The sequence below is a fragment of the Lontra canadensis genome, unplaced genomic scaffold (genome assembly GCF_010015895.1).
Source record: "Lontra canadensis isolate GAN:19392208 unplaced genomic scaffold, GSC_riverotter_1.0 scaffold41, whole genome shotgun sequence".
In the NCBI taxonomy this organism is placed as follows: Eukaryota; Metazoa; Chordata; class Mammalia; order Carnivora; family Mustelidae; genus Lontra; species Lontra canadensis.
The window spans coordinates 17,570,038-17,588,405 of record NW_022631035.1 but is presented as its reverse complement, the minus strand read 5'-3'; the positions used below and the strand labels follow the sequence as shown (position 1 = coordinate 17,588,405).

Sequence of the window (18,368 nt, the reverse complement as noted above, 5' to 3'; positions counted from 1 at the left end):
AATCAATAGTCTTGTTCTACTGTCCCCTCCCGCACCCTCCTATGACACAAGTTAAAACCTACTTCCAGGCTTCCTAGGAAAGGGAGCTCAAGTTCAAGAGCTCGAGGGAGGAACCCAGGAAAGCCTGGTGAGGGGAAGGGCTCGGGGGATGGCTAATGCCTGGGGTGGGATGGGGGCAAGAAAAAGGCTGGACCAGGCCCCCTGGGGGGCAGAGAAGAGCTGAAGGCTCCCGTGTCCACCCCAAATCTGGCAGCAACAGGCCTGGCTCTTCATGAGCCACGATGAGGGAGGGAGTGGGCCAAGAATCGGAGGAGCTGGGGCCATCCCAAGGCTCCAGGGTCACGGCCTGTTCTCAGGGGGGACCGAAGCAGTCCCCAGCACCCCGCTGAGACCAGAGTAGAGTGGGCAAAGTGAGCAGGCTGGAGGGGCTGGGCCTACCTCTACCCCTCTGCTCCACAGGGGGAGAGAGCCTCTGCCACGGGACGCAGCCTGGCACCCACGGAGCCCCAGCACGGGTCAGTCCCACCCTCAGAAGCGCTGGACGCGGATGTGGACGAAGAGCGTGGCTGGTGACAGTGAGGCCCCGTCCTTGGAAAGCAGGTGGATGTGGCGGTACCCTGTGGAGAGCGTAGCCACGTGTCAGGTTCTCTGCACCCCTCACCCAGCAGGGCCAGCACCACGGGGGCGCAAACCGCATCCCACCCCTGGGTTCAGGGCACGCTCTCGGAGGACATCCGAGCCCAGGCGAACAGGGTCTCAGAGGCCCGGACCCCCATCCCGCTCCATCCCTGCCAACCTTGCTTCAGGCTGTCGAGAGGCAGCGTAAACTGGCCCACAAAGTCATTGGGGGAGGTGGCGTCGTAATCTTCCACCACGAAGCGGACCAGTGCCAGCTCCGGAGCCCGCAGCTGGAACTGCAGGGTCTGCCCCCAGCGGGGGTTGAAGCCTAGGGCGCAGGCATGGCAGTCAGGAGCCAGCTGCCCCCCTCCCCCGCCCACCCCCACTGCCCCCAGCACGCCCACCCACCGTTGTTGAGCACGTAGTTGGTCTCCTTTCGAGCACAGTCTGCGGGCACACCGTGGACCTCAACACGCACCAGGGGGTCCACAATGGAGTTCGGCTTCTCCGTGTTCAGCTTGGGCAGCTGCTGCGCTGTCAGCACCTGTGGGGGATGAAGGGGAGCTTCTTCGGTCTGGCCCCTTGGTTGGGGCAGGGAGCCCCTTGCCCTCAGCGCTCGCCCGGACCCTCCTGCACGGGGCTGAGACTCAGCCTGCCCTCACCCCAAGTCATCCCCAGGCCTCCACTCTCTGGTAGTACAGGCTGGCACCCGGCAGACTAGGACCCCTCCAGAACTGGCTGTGACCCTGGGGTTGGGCCCAGTGCAGGCTGCTGACCTGGATAGTGAGAGTGGTCCTGGGGGGCCCAGGGCACTCAGGGTCAAAGGTTGTGTCCGGCTGCCGCAGGCAGGCAGGTTTCAGGACGTAGCCGCACTGCCCGTTGATGAGGAAGCGCCCGGCATTGAGGTCCATCTCATAGCCTGGCGTCTGGAAGTTCAAGGCCACTGTGGACATAGCGGAGTCAGGGCAGGGGCTCTTAGGGACTCTCCTTTCACCACTCTGATTCAGGGTCTCACTGCCCACCCCTACCAGGGTTTTAGGGGGGCATCATGGCATCGTGGCAGCCAAGGGACCCAGACCTTGTCACCTGCACCTGATTGCTGGTATCCCCCAGGCCAGAGGGGGCTGCTGGGCATAGGCCCGGCCAGAGTCGCACCCAAGGAAGGCTGCGGTTTCCATATCTGTGCTCCAGGAGACCATATTCCCCTCCTTTGCTCCTTTGCTGGGGCTTAGCATCCCTCCAGAGCCCACTCCTGTCAGTGGTGACTCAGGGGAGCTTGTGAGTGTGTGTGTGTGTGTCAGGGGATACATGGGAGTAGATGTTTTGAACTTCCATATTAAAAAAAAATGTGAGACTTTCACAGTGTCCGGAAGAAATGACTCAGATTTGTTTTCCCACTTATTTTCCTGACAATTATTTTAATCATTGTTATTACCAGGAGAACCTAGTTTTCCACCTTCTGGAAAGCTGTGTGGCCTCTCATGGTTTCCTGGAGGCCACTCCCCTACCCGTCCCCGGTCCTGCTGCTGTCCCCGCTCACCCAGCTGACAGCCTGAGTTCCACATCTCCTGGGGGCTGTAGTTGGCTGAGTTCATCCGCAGCCCCAGTGGGTAGACACGGGTCAGTTGGTGGGCATTGTGCCTGACGAAGCTGTTCCCTGGGGGAGAGTTTGGGCAAGACAACGATGAGTCCTGGGTGATGAGGGATGATGAGGGACGACTGGGTGTCCCTCACCTAATACCAGGGCCTTAAACTTCCTCTGCCCCAACTCTAGGGACAAGCTGGGAACTGAGGCTAAACTCCCCTGCCCCCAGACCCCCCTGCGGCAGGGCTGGGAGGACCTCCCGGAGGAGGCTACTGAAGCCCAGAGAGGGCCAAGGACCCCCTTCCATATCCTGACACTGCATCCCAGCCCCAAATCCCCGCATCCTTTCCCCCTCTCAATGCCTGGAACGGGGGCCCCAGGCTGACACCCGGCTCTCGTCCTGCCTCCCCCATGCACTCCTCCAGCAGCGCTGCGGGTCCCCAGAACCCTTCCCTGCAAGACATGCCTCCAGGCCTTCGTCCGACCTGCTCCTCCAGCCTCGAAAGCCCTCCCCCGTCTTCACCTGGCTGCTTCCACCCCAACTTTTGGTCTGGGGTCTTCACAGGTATCCCCTGCTCCAGTCCTTCCCTGATCTCACGCCCCCTGCAGGGCTCCCCTGCCCGCACTACGGCCCACTGGTCACCCTGCACAACCACTCCCGACTATGTCTGGCCCTGCCACTAGGCTTGAGTCCAGCAAAGACGGACAGCAGCCTCCCTCCTCCCTGGACTCTCTTTCCTCCCTCCACGGTGGCCCGGAGCTGGGCATGTGCCAGGCGCTCATTCCCTGAGCCCCAAACCGGGGACCTCCTGACCCCTCACTGGCCCTGAAGTCCTCTTAGTCTCCTTTCCAGACCAACTCCAGGATGCCCCCACCAGGAGCCTGCAGGCCTCCATGGCGCCTCTGGTCCCCAGATGCCCGATGTCCGGCTCCTACCTGCCCCTCGGATGAGCTTCTTGGCCTTGCGCTCGCTGAGGGAGCTGACCTGGCAGGGCTGGGGTGGCACCGGGTTGGGGCGCAGGGTCCGCAGGCGGGTGGCACAGCAGTACACGACCAGGGCCGACAGCTCAGGGGAGATCTGCTTGGCCTGGGAGATGAGCCTCAGAGGCGGGGCCCACCGGCTCCAGCCCCCTCTGTCCTCCTAGCTCCCTTCTCCTCCCCAGCCAGCTCGGTCCCCCTCACCCGTCCCCCCTCACCCGCCGCCTCTGTTCTGCAGCCTCCACCTCCTCTTCTTCCTCTTCCTCTTCCTCCTCCTGGTCGGATAGAATTCGACCATCCTCGCTCCGAGCAGCCGGCAGCTTCTTCCCTTTCACCAGGACCCGGCCCTTCAGCTGCTGTAGAGACCACATATGGAAGGATTATTTCCTCTTGCCCCATTAGTCACACAACCACCTCTATGTGAGGGGGGCTGACAGAGGGGGCGCAGGAAAGGCCACACAAGAGGAGGGATGCTTCTAACAGGAAAAACCTTGGGAAACAATGTTTAGAGCCATCAACAGGGGACTGGCTAGGGAGGTCCCTCCAAAAAGAATATGACACAGCGGCCTTTCCAATGAATGACGCAGCTCAGAGCCGAACGAGAAGGAGCCCTCTTCCAAAAAAGATCTCCCATGAAAAAAGTGACTCTAGAACATGTAATCACATAAGCTTCGTTGTGTAACATTTGAAAGAGAAGATAGTTCCGCATGTTAAGTCTATACACACAGGAAAATTCTGGAAAGATGAACAAGAGACTTAAAGATGGTTACTTCCCATGAAGTAGGACAAAGGCTAACAAAAACCCATTTTCCGTTGTATACAATTTTGTATGACTTGATTTTTTTTTAACCATGTTTGTTTCACGCTAATAAAAAATAAATAAATAAAATCAGACACGCACACGTGCGCACGTACGCGCACACACACACACACACACACACACACACACACACACAGATGAGTCAATGTTCTCGGCATATTTGGATTCAGAGTAGGAGGAGAGTTTTCTCAAGGAGCCAGAAAAACACAAATGTCCTGAGGAGGCAGATAAGACGTTCCAGGGTTGGGGAGGAAGAACCACCCAGGCTGGAGAGCTAAGGAGGTTCCTCAGACCACAGGAGGGGGTGGTCCTCGCTGAGTTAGAATTCTAAGCCAGCGGCGCTTGGCAAGGGCAGACAGCTGGGAAGAGAGTTTCTGGAGAAGACGCATCAACCAAGGCCTTGGAGGTGGGAATGGCCGAGATTGCGGGGACCCTGTAGGCAGGGCGGCAGAGTGGGGTGGGGGAGCGAGGGGGAGGGCATGGAGAGCCCTGAGTGGGGCGGGCTGGGCAGAGAGATGTATGGGGTCCCGACCCCCGGAGGTGGCCCGGCAGGGGCCGATGACGGACTGCCGCCCGCTCCTCCCCCCACCCAGGCTCAGAGTCCGGGACATTCATTACCTCTGGGGATGGCAACTCTTCAGGGTTCTGCGTGTCCAGCCCCTGTGTCACCAGCGCGTCTCCCAGGATGGTGCGAAGGTGGTGGGCCATGACGGCCTGCTGCTCCAGCCCACAGTGGTTCTCGAGGGACAGGATGACAGGGTACGGGGACAGCTGGGGGGTGGGGAGACGGGCAGCAACTCAGATCCACTTCCCCCTCCTGCTCCCAGCACCCCTACTATACCTGACCCCAACCCCCTTCAGGACAGACAGGCAAAGGCACTCTGGGAGGCTGAGTAGGTGGGACATGGGGCAGACTCTGGGACCAGTGTGTCCCTGGGGGGACAGGGGCCAGATCTGGGGTCTCTGGGGAAGGGGAGAATGTCTGGGAAGCTGAGGGCAGTGGCAGGGATGGTTTTGTTGTTTAAATGCCATTTATGTGTCAATGACATTGGCCATATTGTTTATGTTACACACTCCCCACCCCCCACAGCCCGTAATTTTTAAGTGCATTTATTTATTTATTTATTTATTTATTTATTTATTTAGTAATCTCTGCACCCAACGCGGGGCTCGAACTCTTGACCCCGAGATCAACAGTTGCACACTCTTCCGACTGAGCCCACCAGGCCCCCACGCCCATCGTGTTTTGAGGGTAAGATTCGTGCATAGCTTGCCAGGAGTTGCAACTATGCAGACTCCAGGGCTGAATTTCTCTTTCGTGCCCTTCTCTTTGGGAATCATGATTCAAACGTCCTTCCCTACCCGCAAGGTTTTCTTCCAGACATTCTGTGATTTTACTGCATTTACTAAACATGGGGGTGGAGTAAGGGAGCCTCTCACTCAGCTTTCTTCTACCCCACTGGCCAGCTGTCCCAGTGGCACTGGGTGAGTGAGCGATTCTCTGGGAGGGGGGCGAGGGGGGTTTCTTCTGGAAGGACAGAGGACGCTGGGGTCACTGCGGGCGGCTCTGGGGCTGGGCATGGGGGTCCTGGGAGCTCACAGAGAAGGCGTGGTCACGCACAGTCTGGACCACGTCTCGGAAGAGGATCTTGGAGGTGAGGGTGTGGCCGTGATAGATGATGGGCTCCCCTCCTGGCCCCTCCCAGCAGTCTAGCTCCACACAGCGGCAGCCCTGTGCAAAGGCCCTGTGGACAGGCAGACAGACCAGTGGGTGAGGTGTCATGTGGAAGCCACGGAGCAGAGCAGTGGATGGGCTGAGCCAGGTTTGAGCCCCATAGAACCCAGATGTGTTCACCCCAACCATCCCCCACTACGGTACCTAACATAGGCCTCCGTGCTGCTGAGCCCCCCGATCTGAGAGTCGGTCAGGTATGTATTGTGTGAGGAGGAGATGAAATAGTGGGAGAGGGGCTGGCCCATGTCCTGGAACACGCATGTGTGGGCCGGGTCCAGGGCAGCCCCTTCAGGTGACAACAGGTACATCATGAAGCCATCCAGTGTCATCAGTTCATGCTGCTTGGCTGTGAAGGCGGGTCGAAAAGAGTGTCAGGTCACCGGGAGGACTCCCGTGTCTGGCCCCACAGAGCCCAAAGCTAACTCAGTTTAGTAATGAGTACCTACCTACTGACTGGACCCTGCGTGAGTTACACCATTTATTTGTTTAAAGTAATCTCTATACCCAACGTGGGGTTCGAACTCACAACCCCAAGATCAGGGTCACACGCTCTATCAACTGAGACGGCCGGGAGCCCCCACAAGTCATGCCATTTAATCTTCAGCCAAACCCCGCAAGGCAGGTACGCTGCTATGCCATGTCACCGGTGTGGCAACTGCATCTCCAAGAGCCAAAGGTGACTCGCCCAAGATGGCACCCACAGCCAGTAATTGTAGTTGGAAGCCCCCGGACCTGTCAGATGCCGAGACAGGACCGTGTTGACCCCGACCCCGTCTGTCAGCCCCCCATCCGCAGGCCCCCACCTGTCTCATTGAGCTCATAGGTGTGGATGAGCTTCTGGGCATGGGCCAGCGTGGTGCCGTCCTCGCTCTGGTCCTCCAGGAACTCTAGCAGCTCCGGGGCGCTCAGCACACGGTCCTCGCCGGAGTACCGATGGAAGATCTCCTCCAGCTCAGGGCGTTTCAGCAACCGCCGCAGAAACTCCTCAATCTCAGCCCCCTCCAGCCGTTCGTTGTTGGAGTGGTCGCACTCCTGGAAGGCAGCGCGGAGCGGCTCAGAGGAGGAGGACGCCTGGGGAAAGCGGGCCCGCACCGACGGACACACCCATCATCAACCACGCTGGGCAGGTGGGGACCCCCCAGTTCACAGGTAGAGACACTGAGAGCTAGCGCGCCAGCTCACACAGCTGCTCCGCTGCGGGGTTGGGATTCTAAGGAAGGTCTCTTGGCTTCAGTGCCTGTCCCTCTGCACCATGACCTTCCCCCCAAAAATCAAGATGTGGGAGGAAAAGCAGTGACCCAGGGGCAGGACCAACCATAATTCCTCCTCCCGTGTGTGTGTGTGTGCAGGGCCGTCCTTCCGTCCCCAGACCCACACCCGCGGTCAGTGAGCCACAGATAACTGACTTCACGGGGAGAAGTCCCCGTGTTGCTGTGGGTTCAGGTGGACAGGTGCCATGGCTCCCGTGTCTTTCCGTGTCTCAGGTGGCTCAGACAGTCACCACCCACACAGGCGTCTGTCATGAGCTCCGACCCGGCCTCTGATGCCCAGAGCACCCCCATGTACCCCCGTCAGTGCTCCCACATGTGGGGTGTATCCGGTCATGTGGGGAGGTGCCCCATGTGTCACAGTGGAGAAGGGTGGGCACGTGAGCCCGTGAGCCGACTCCTGCCTGCACGACTGTGTGCAAGCTGTGCACGGCCACGAGTGCAAAGGTTGCCCGCAGACTTGGAGAAATGAAAAGCACAGCTTTGCTGCTCTCTCTGGGGGAGCGGAGGGTCCCCCCCACCCCTGGGCTCTCTGCCTGAGGGTGAGAAGTTCTGCGCTGCCGTGCCCATCCTGGCCCAGCGCCCTCGGGGGAGTGCAAAAGGCTAAGTAGGCCCAGATGTGGCCTTTCTGCAGGGCGAGGGGCCGGCCATGAGTGAGGTGGGCGCCTCAGAGGTCAGAGTGGGGGCAGGACCCCACCTTGAAGAGTCGGTAGGCATACATGTCATTCATGTCCACGTTCACCATTCTGAGCAGGCTCTTGATCTCCTTGAAGCTCATCTTACTGTCCTGGTCGGAGTCTGCCCGGTGCAGATAGGCGTGGATCCAGGTGTGGGCGCTCAGGAAATACCGGCAACAGCCTGGGCACCACCGGCCCCCGACCCAGGTGCCTGCCAGGGACCCGGGGGTGGGGCTCCTGGGTCCAGGGGCTGTACTTCCCCTCTGCCCACGGCCTCCACTGGTCGGGGCTGGCCTCCCCAGAGACCGGAGGCTGCGGCGCCACCTCTATCTGAAGACCAGGGGCTGGGGCTCGCCCTCGGGTCCCCAAGCACGGGTCTCCCTCAGATCCCCCGGACCCCAGCAGCTGGGCAGGATATTGGTCGAGACGTTCGCGCTGGCTCATGGCGTCGAGGCGCGCGCGCAGCTTGGCCAGGCCACGCACCCAGCGCTGCGCCTCTTCGGCCGTGGCCGCCGCCAAGTCCAAGTTCTTGCGGCGGCCCTTGAAGGCGATGGTGAGGCAGCGCGCCGGCGGGAAGGCACCCCCGAAGCGCCGCAGGCCCTCGGACTGGTGGCCCTCACGGACCGCCTCGATGTGCTGCACGAAGACTGAGGGGGGGAGGGTACAGGGCACTCACGGCAGGGTCAGGGCCGCTGTCCCCAGGCCGCTGTCCCAGCAGGCAGCCCGCCCCGAGCCCGCGCGACCCGGCTCACAGATGTGCTGCGACGGCGCGCGCGGGATGCGCCGCTGGAACCACACGCTCAGGCCGTCCTCCTGCAGCCGGTACAGCCGCTCCTTGTGCCACGTCCGCGAGCGGATCTTGCAGAGCCGGGAGCCCTGCAGCATAGCGCGCACGTCCTCGTCCTCCGTCAGGCCTGCGGGGCGGGGGGCGGGAGGCCTGACCGCGATGTCGGGGCCTCCCTGGCCCCTGGCTCCCTCCACCCTCTTCCCAGCCGGCAGCCGCCAGCGGCCTTGCCCTGCAAGCCCTCACCGGCCACTCTTCCTCCGCTTAGCTTAACGTGTCTCCAGGACTGGATTTGGCCTTTCAGCTCCTCCGCCCCAAGGTCTCACCTGGTGTGTCCTTGGATCGGGGGAGGGCACCAGTACCTCCTGTCTTGGTTAAGCGGCTGCCTCCGGAGGCCCTTAGAGCAGAGCAGTCCCTCAGGCAGCACCTGGCACTTCGGACTCCCTCAAGGTCACCCTGTGCCACTCCCTTCCATCCCGGTCTTTGGACTTCAAGACCAGAATCTGCCACCCACAGCCTTTTCCTTTGATGTGAAACCCTGACATCAAGAAGGTAGTCTCACTATCTAACCTAAATCTCTCTTGCAGCAATCCAAGCTCCTCACCTCCGCGCTCCCCAAGGCAAGGGAGGATAGCAGAGGCCACCCTGGCTCCAGGGTCACAGGCCAACAACTCTAGGACCAGTCCTGCCAAGGCCAGCCTGGGGCTGATATCCAGGTGTCCTCTTTGTGTCCAGCTGAAAGCATGGTCTGCTGTGACACTCGGCACTCCTCGGTGCCCAGCCACTGTCACAATCCCACCTCACCCCACATGGGCTCTCCCTTTCCTTAGTAGGAAAAAATGCTTACAAAACATCTACCATACATGAGCCCCCAGTCATGAATGAACACACGCGAAAACAAGGACAGAGAAGCTTAAGGAACTTGCCAGAATTCCATGGCCACAAAGTGGTGGACGCAGGCTTCAAACTCCGGAGGTCGGGCCCCAGCACCTGTACCTGTGGCCACTGCATTGAACCCCTCTGCTCCTCCGTCCCTTCTCCTTGCTCACATGGTTTGGGGGGTGTTGCAGAATTTAAATTCAGGAGCCCAGGGAGGCAAATCCCAACTCTGTCACTTCTGAGTTACACAGCCTTGGTGGCAGTAACCGTGACCGCTCAGGGCCCTGTGTTCTCCACGCACGCAGTGAAGACCGCAACAGCCCCCGACCTTGAGCAGCAAAATCTGAACTTCAGCCAAGACGCCACCCGTCCTGGTGTTACCACGGCCTGCTCTCCTTTGTTGCGTTACAGGTCGATACCAAAGGTTTACGAGCCAGCGGACAACAGAAAGAGTGGGAATGCGGCAAACTGGAGGGTCCATGCCCTTTGGAAGGAGGAGGGCAGCAGATGAGGGCCCAGAGTTTCCAGAGAACAGGAAGTTGGGTTTGTGAAGCCTCTGGATTTTTCAATGTTGGCAACTAAATCAAAGTGAAACAAAAACCCCCTAAAACACCACTGTGTGAGCCAAATGAAACAGGACAGTGGCATTAGGCTTTGTGGCTCCCAGGCCCCTGTGTGTTGGGAACTCTGACCCATGCAACTAAAGTCTAAATCCCTGAGCCGCCTTTCATTCTCTCTGGGAGCCTTTGTAGGATCCTTCTTGTTTCTCTGGCTCTCAGAGGACTCCTTCAAGGACGGGCTCAGACACCATCTCCTCCAGGAAGCCTTCCTTGATTTGTCCTCAAATGGGCATTCTCCCTCCCCAATCACCCACAGCACTTTTTACTTTAACTAAAGCATCCCACCTAAATTTTAATTTCAGGGAACTTCAATAAACCCAAGGGCAGGGACAAAGTCTTATATCCACATCTCGGTGCTCATCCCAGAGCCAGATTCACAGCGTTTTCTGAAAGGGGAGGACAAGCCATGTCCACCGACAACTGGGGAACTAAGCACATTCTACCCCCAGCCCTACCCTATCTGGCCTTTCCTTGTAGGCCAGGATGGTTTCTGAACCCTGGCAGTGATCGGACTCGCCTGGAGAAGGTGGCAAACCCCACATCCCAGAGATTCTCGTCTTGGGTATCGATGTTTAAAAATTCCCCTGTGACCCCGAGGGTGACTGATTGACAGTCAGGGTCTCAGGGCCAGGAGGAGAAGCCTGCCATCTGGAGGAGCCCGCAGTCCCCCTTGGGGCTAGCCTGTGGCTCTGAGGGCTCCAAAGGGTCTCTCAGAATTCAGACTGGGCTAGGAAGGGGAGGTGGAAACCTCGTCATTCCAGACAAAGAGCTAGAAGGTGGCCCACAGCAGGCCAAGAGACTCACTAGACCCTCTGCCCTCTGCACCCACATCTGGGCAACTTCTGAATTCCCTCAGCCTGAGAAGCAATGGGTTGAGTGGCAGGACACTCGGGGAACCTGTAGTGCCACCACAACTGAGCCCCCCCCAACTCCCCAGCTATGGGAAAGGAACCCCTCATTCCCATGACAACCAGGCTCTGAAGCAGGAGCTACCTCCCCTGACCCAGCCAGTCCTCTGAGGCCAAGCCCATCGTTGGGGAGGGTGGGGGAGAAGGGGGGGCTGGCGAATGACTAAGGCCGGAAATGGAGGTGAATTACCAAGGTCCTGCTTTGTCCAGAGCATTCTGCAAACAGGACATCAAGACAGGGAGCCAGAACTTCTGATCAGCCCTCCGCTGGGACAGGTTCCCATGTTGAGGGGGCCCTTGCCCCTGGCCCTCATCCCCAGCTCCCCAGGAGCCTGCTGGGGGAAAGGGTGACACTCTAGTCTGCCCACCCAGCGGGGACTGGGACTGGTCTCTGGCTCACGATGCTGCCAAACACGCATCCATTGGAAAAGCCAAATAGAATGAGAGTTCGATGCCAGGCTGAGCCAGGTGCTGAGTTCCCAGAGCAGGTGACACTCCTTCCCCATTGCTTCAGCTTCTGAGCCCTGGGGAAGGGAAGGGATTAGGGCTCCAGACAGGAAGGGCAGGACCCACAGAGGTAAGGGAGTGAGGTCAGGAGGAGGTGCGAGGTGGGGCCCTGGGCAGAGGCACTGGAAGGTACCTGGCTCTCTGCCCAGGCACCCAGTCAACATTTATAGGCCCTGCCAGGGCCCAAACCCACAGATGCTTCCTCAACCTCATTCCTACCCGCTTGGAGCAGGTGTACCAGCTGCCTGCCTCTAGTGCTTCCCGTGGGTTCTCTAATCTAAACATCTCTGCCTTGAACGTGGAGCTGGGCTGGGCCAGTGTCATGGCTACCTTGACCAAACAGAGGGGGAACAATCATTAAATAACAGTAGAAAAATGGGGATGAACAAAGTAAAAAAAGATAGAAACAACCCAAATGTTCATCAACAGATGAACAGAGAAGCAAAGGTGGGTACAGACATACAGTGGGACATTAGTCAGCCGTAAAGAGAAGGGACATCTGATCTAGGCTGCGTGGATGACCCCTGACGACATTACGCTAAGTGAAATAACCAGTCGTAAAAGGACAGATAATCGTATGATCCCACTTATAGGTGGTGTCTAAAATAGTCAAATTCATCTGGACCGATTATATGGCCCCTACACCTCAATAAAAAAATTTCAGAGACGGAGTGTAATTAGAGGTTACCAGGGCCTACGGGAAGGGAAGAAGGGGGAAATGACGGGTTAATGGCTACAGAGGGGTTTTTGTTTGTTTGTTTAGGGTAATGGAAAAGTTTTGGAGCAAGCACAACATTGTGAATGCCTAACATTGTGCATGTAATTAATGCCGTTGAAATCACCACTTATGCATTTTTTACCACAGCTTTAAAAATTAGTAATGTAGGGCACCTGGGTGGCTCAGTGGGTTAAAGCCTCTGCCTTCGGCTCAGGTTATGATCCCAGGGTCCTGGGATCGAGTCCCGCATCGGGCTCTCTGCTCAGCAGGGAGCCTGCTTCTCCGTCTCTCTCTGCCTGCCTCTCTGTCTACTTGTGATCTCTGTCTGTCAAATAAATAAATAAAATCTTAAAAAAAAATTAGTAACGTAATAGTCCAGTAACCACTGTATGCTTAAATGGGTGACCTGTCTGATATGTGAGTTAACATCTCGATAAAGCTGTTAAAAAGGTACAGAGTAGCTATTGTATCCAGGGTCCTGGGTCTGTAAGGCTGTGGATCCAGAACGCATTGAGAGTTGGGGGCTGCTTAACCCCGCAAAGGGCCGTGTGGGGCTCGAATGAGCTAATGTGCAGGTGCCCTCCATGGAGGGCCTGGCCCACAGTGGGAACTCGCTAAATTAGGATAAAGTGAGGCAGTGGCCCGGGAGGGGAGAGGGACCTAGGTATTCCCACCCATCTGTCCTCATTAGGCTCATGGTTCCCTATGGCGCCCTTCTCCAGCCCAGTTCAGTCCTGTCAGCTGGGGCTCGGACACCTTCCCTAGGCCGACCACTTATCTCAACCCCCAGAGACGGGCCAGGGGGAGGCTAGGAATGGACAGCCCCGTTTCCCAACTATCACCTTTAGCCTGGACGGTTTGGTGTGTGTGTGGTCTGAGCCCTGAGCCATTCTATGTCGGTGGCCAAGGCCAAGGGGCAGGAGGCGGTTTCAGCAACCGAGCTGGAAGGGCCGTGGGGAAGCCACGTCCATCTCTGATCCTCAAACCGCACCCCCCCCACCAACGTTTGCACAGACGGGCCACTGGTACTATGAGAGGGCAAGCTGGGTGTGCCGACCACAGCGTAGGTCCCCCAAGCCCAGGAAGGACACAGGGGCCGTGTGGTGGATGGCCAGAGGCCAGAGCTGGCCAGCAGTGGGGGTGAGAGTGGGGGGGGTGTGTGCTGTGGGGCTACAGCGAGTGTAGACAAGAGGGTAATGCATAGGCAGCTGGGCGTGAAAGTAGTAGGTCTTGAGCAAGGGGGTGTGTGTGGGGGCGTGTGCATTTAGGGTGTGTGTGCACATGTGTGCTTTGTACTAGGGCACACTCAGGAAGGGCACTGGGGCTCCAGCAGGAATGTGAGCCATGCAGGGAACAGCAGCCAACAGCTTCATGCCAAGTGGGGGAGGAGAGGAAGAGAAGATTTTCCTGAGGGTTCTGGGAGGGAACACATGATGGTGAGGGTCCCAACACCTTCCCATCCTATCCCTCTGGCCAGCAGGCAGCCCCAGCTCTGCAGGTGGGAAGCGCGTCCCCCTCGCTGGGGCCGGCTGCCACACCCAGGGCGAAGGCCCGGCCAAGCTCAGCGCCAGAGTCCATAACATTCTTTGGAAAGTCAACACAGTCAGGAAAAGCAGGCAGTGCTGGCCAGACACACAGCGACCGAAGGTGGCAGCACCCTTCCGGGCAGGGCCAGAACACGCAAAAAACTGATTTGGAGGCAAAGGTTGTAGGAGGAGGCCTCCCCAGAGCTGAAGGAGGAGGAGAGGTGAGGGAGGCCACAAGGCATGACGGGGACAGCCCCCTAGTCCTGCCTGGCAGGCCCTGGCTTAGCCAGGACGGCCACCCAGTTCTCCCTCCCACCAGGCCAGACACCTGCCAGGACTCCCACCGGCCAAGTGCACGCGCGGCAGTCCCACTCACCCTGCAGGAGAAGTCCTGGGCAGGCCATAGTGAGAGCCCTCTGGCCGCTGTGGCACTTGGTGGAGGCCTGCAGGCCGGGGACGAAAGGGAACAGGATTCTGCCCACTCAGGCCTCCGCTCCTGGGGAGGATTAGGGGCAGGGGCGGGGCCTGAGGGGTGCGGGACAGACAGGGGCTCTGGGGAGATAGGGCTGGCTAGGGCTGGCGGGTGACATCCAGGATGCCCATTTAAATGCACATTTCAGATAAACAACAAGTGATGTTTTAGTGTAAGTTTGTTCCAAATGATCTGCTGTTGATTTGAAACTCACATTTAACAGGCCGTCCTGGATTTTATGTAACACCTATGAGGACACCTCTGCAGAGCCTCTGCAGGGGAGAGGAGAGGTGGGCCATGCCCAGACACAAATCACTCACTCCCCCATTGTGACAGGAGCTTGGACCCCGGGGCCAGACGCCTGGGTTCGAATCCTCGTTCAGCTGCTTCCCAGCATTCAGCATCTCGGAATCTCAGTTTCTCATCTGTAAGATGAGGCTCATGGTACCACACGCCTCATACAATTGTGAGCATTAAATGAGCTGATATGTGAAAAGCCCTCGCTCAGTGTTATAAAGGTGTTAATTCGTATCATTAACTCTGGCAATAAAGAGCCATCATTGAAACCTAGGCCTTAGCAGTTGTCTCTTAGCCATGTGGGCCCCAGGCTGGTGACATCATCCCCTACCCCCAGCTGATCTGCCCTTCGAGGACATCAGCAGCATCTTCTCCCCGGGATGCCAAGCGTTAAGTAGGCTCCCGCCAGACAGGAGCTCAGCATTGTGCCTGGGTTGGCAGGTGCTCTAACTCTCCCCAGCTATTCCCTGGCTTTCTGGGGACAGGCTAAGCCTGCAGCCACCCCCGCTGAGGAGGAAGGGACAGGAGAAGAGCCCCAGGCTCCACAAATGACTCCCGGTCGGTGTGGGAGTCGTGTTCCTCCTGCCCCCGCCATCGCCATCACCATCGTCCCAGCTCCCCCCTCGTTCCCATTCCCCCATTCACCTGAGAAGACCTTTCTTTCCTGTGGGCCCCTCTGAGCCTTTGATCTCCAAGCCACTCCCTGCCCTTGTCTCTTGACAGGACCTGAAATAAAGTCTGTTGTCTGTTAGCCTGGGGGGTTTGGCCCTGACCAAGACCAGGACAGCCCTGAGAGCCACCTGGGGAGGAGCTGCGTCTGGCTGCCATGGTGGGAGCTCCCTGGGTGGTGGGCCTGGCCTTGGTGGCCTGAAAGGCTGGGCCCCAGGACACCTGGGTTTTGTCTCCACCCTGTTCCTGGAATCAGTGATGCCCGGGGAAGGGGCATTCCCCAGAAACTGGACATTCCTCTCTCGGCAGTCACTCGGTAGGACAGGGAAGCGGTGGGAAGGGAGGGTGGCCCAGGTGACATTCTGACACCCACACATGCCCTGACAGTGTCCCTAGGACGGGATGCCTTGAGCTCCCGTGCGGCTTTACTCATGCCATGAGGCTGAGTCCTGGGTTTGGAGGTATGACCTGTCTGTGAGTGTCTCCGGCTATTAAACTGTGTGCCCCCCGAGGGCAAAGTGCTGTGGTATTCACCTACGCAGCCCCAGGCCTTGGCACAGCGCCATGACATGCTGATAGCGCTGAGCAGAAGCGTATGGAATGAAGAAGCAGCCGGCTATGCCAGGCAGCACCCCAGCCCTCCCCCAGCATCCGCCAGCCCTGCTTTTCTGGCCCAACACCAGCCCCGGATGTCTCTGTGGCCCCTCAGCTCCCCACAGCCCTCCCCTCCCCAAGGCACCAGCGCTCCTTAGCCCAGAGAATGACACTGTCACCCACCAGACACCTTTCAGATCCCACCAGCCACAGAGTCCAGCCCAGCCCACCTCCTAGGTGGTTCTTCTAGAACCCAACTCAGCTGTGCTGGTCCAAGTCTGAGCATCCCCATGGCTTGACCAATGGATTCCTCAGCCTCCCTCTTATGGTTCTCCCTGATTCATCCCTGCCTTCGTCCGACGTGCCCCCCACTCTCCAGGAGCCCTGCCTCCCTCCTCCTGCCTGAGACCCTCTGGGGCTCCTGCTGCCCCCAGGGCAAGTCCATAACTCTATAAGGAGAGGCCTTGAGCATCTGGCCCTCACCTGCCTCTCCCCCACACCTCGCTCCAGTCTCCCTCTGGCTCTGGGGTCCAGCTAGGGCCCTTGCTGGCTCCCCAGCACCTGATTTGCCCTCTCCCTTCCTAGAATTGTTTCTTTGCCTCATTGTCTGACCTCCTTGCTGATGCCTCCCCTCTCTAAAGGGTCAGAACTGTGTCTGTCCTATTTGTTGCTGAATCCCAGGACAAAACCTACTATAGGCACTAAGTAAATGTCTGCCACGTGCATGAATGATTGGAGGGTAGGGCAGAGATCATGTGTCTTACGTCTCCTCAGGGAGAGTGCCAGGTTCCGCGCTCAGAACATAGTCAGAGCTCAGGCCATTCAGATCTGAGTGAGTGACGGGAGGTAGAAATAAGAACAAGGTGGGGGGCAGTGACAAAGAGAAGGCAAGTCTGGCAATCGGCACCCTGACTTCTGTCTGAGGATTCACGATGGTCTCCTGGGCAGCCCTGCCCTGTTCCCCCATGCCCACCTCTCCATCATGAATTATTTACCAACAGCGGTTGCAACATACCATTTCAGGTTCAAGGTCATGGATGTTTTCTTTCTTTCTTTTTTTTTTTTAAGATTGTATTTATTTATTTGACAGAGAGAGAGAGAGATCACAAGTAGGCAGAGAGGCAGGCAGAGAGAGAAGAGGAAGCAGGATCCCTGCTGAGCAGAGAGCCCGATGCGGGGCTCGATCCCAGGACCCTGGGATCATGACCTGAGCCGAAGGCAGAGGCTTAACCCACTGAGCCACCCAGGCACCCCATGGATGTTTTCTAAAATACTCATACACCTCTCATTCAAGCCACCTAACCAGCCAGTCAGTGACACTCTGCCCAGGCTCTGAGATGGTCTCTGCCACAGTGTGGCTGCCCACAGCCTCCATGCCATCCTCCGCCCTTAACTAGCTGTGTGGCCACTGACAAATTCTTCAACTTTTCTGCCTCAGTTTCCTCATCTGTGAAGTGGGAATTATACCAGGTGCCTCTCAGGAGAATGAGGAAGACTGAGTGATGCCACCTATGTACCCAGTGCCCCCTGACTCTGGGAGTTAACATTCCCTCCCTGCAGTCACTTCTCCCGAACCTGAGATGGGCATCTGTCCTTCTCACTCCAAGGACAGTATTCTCACCAGTTCGACCAGTCCTACCTGGTCGCTGCACGGGCTGCAAGTCGCAGCAGGGGCTGCTGCAACCCCTGGGGGGGGCTGCAGGGCTGGAGGACCGGCTTGATAGGCTGGCCTCTTCCACAGCTCCCCTGTCCTCCTAACAGCGGCCAAGAACCCAGGAAGCCCGGGGACGCCCGTGAACCCTGGAAGGCACAGGGTTCTGGGGAGCTGGGTGAGGGACACCCCCAGCGTGTCTCTCCCACTCTATTTCACCAGGTCCTCCGGGACCCCAATCCGCGCCCCGCGCCCCGCGCCCCGACGCCCACGCCAGCACGCCCCGCGGGCGCCTCCTGGTGGGAAGCAAAGGCCACCGGCGCGCCTCGCCCGGCCGGGGAACTTCGGATGACCACAGGTGCGACCCCCAACCTTCCGACCCTCGCTGCCTGGGAAGCCCACGACAGCTCGCCCGAACACTCTCGCCGTCCCAGGCGGCCCCCCGGGCAGTCCCCGCCCGCCCCGAACCGCCCCCGTCGGTTACTGACCCATCTTCTTCAGCGCCCGCAGCCCGGGCCTCCTGCTGCCGCCGTCCGGGGGCGCGAGGGCGACGGGCGTCGCGACCTGGGCCGGCACCGAGGGCTCCTCCGGCCGGCGGCGGCAGCTCTTCCAGCGGCCGCACAGCATGGCTCGGTGGGGTCGGGGCCGGGCCGGGCTCTGCGCGCGGGGACAAGGCAGCGGGGACGCCGCTCCGGCCCGGCCCCGGTTCTGCGCACGGTCCCGAGCGGAGAAACTTAGCGGCTCCCGGAGGGAGTCGGGGAGAGGAGGTGTCGGGAGCAGGGAGAGAGGGAGGGACGAGGTCGGGAGAAGGAGGGACCCGGAGGGAGGGGGCGGGGCCGAGGACGGCGCCGGGGGAGGTGCGAGGCGGGGAGCGGGGCGGGGAGCGGGGCGGGGACCCCAGCCCGGGAGGTGTGTCCTCCGTGAGGTGTGGGAAAGGAAGGGGGCCGGCTCGAGTCACCCCGAATCTCCGCGTCCGTCCCCCGCTCTCGAGTCCGCCTCCCCATTCTCCCAGCGATCCTCGGCTCCCGGCCCCACCGATGAGCCAAGCCCCTATTGGGGGTT

At 59.1% G+C, this 18,368-nt stretch overlaps 1 protein-coding gene across 4 annotated transcripts; it reads right to left on the bottom strand.

Moving 5' to 3' along the window:
* On the bottom strand, positions 1 to 18,126 carry PLCD3 (phospholipase C delta 3). 4 transcript variants are annotated; one of them, XM_032871001.1, is made up of 15 exons: positions 17,795 to 18,126; positions 8,434 to 8,595; positions 8,100 to 8,328; positions 7,702 to 7,831; positions 6,540 to 6,768; positions 5,881 to 6,082; positions 5,602 to 5,746; positions 4,620 to 4,772; positions 3,400 to 3,537; positions 3,140 to 3,281; positions 2,159 to 2,275; positions 1,395 to 1,561; positions 1,027 to 1,162; positions 797 to 946; positions 1 to 617 (listed from the first exon to the last, which is right to left on the bottom strand). In XM_032871001.1, the coding sequence occupies exons 1-15, from the start codon at positions 17,931 to 17,933 to the stop codon at positions 529 to 531; spliced, it is 2,328 nt and encodes a 775-aa protein (XP_032726892.1). In that variant the 5' UTR covers positions 17,934 to 18,126; the 3' UTR covers positions 1 to 528. The 4 variants fall into 4 exon arrangements, with proteins under 4 accessions (XP_032726892.1, XP_032726893.1, XP_032726895.1 ...); XM_032871002.1 differs by having other exon boundaries at positions 3,140 to 3,290; positions 3,427 to 3,537; XM_032871004.1 differs by having other exon boundaries at positions 3,427 to 3,537.
* Between the last annotated feature and the right edge of the window lie 242 nt (positions 18,127 to 18,368).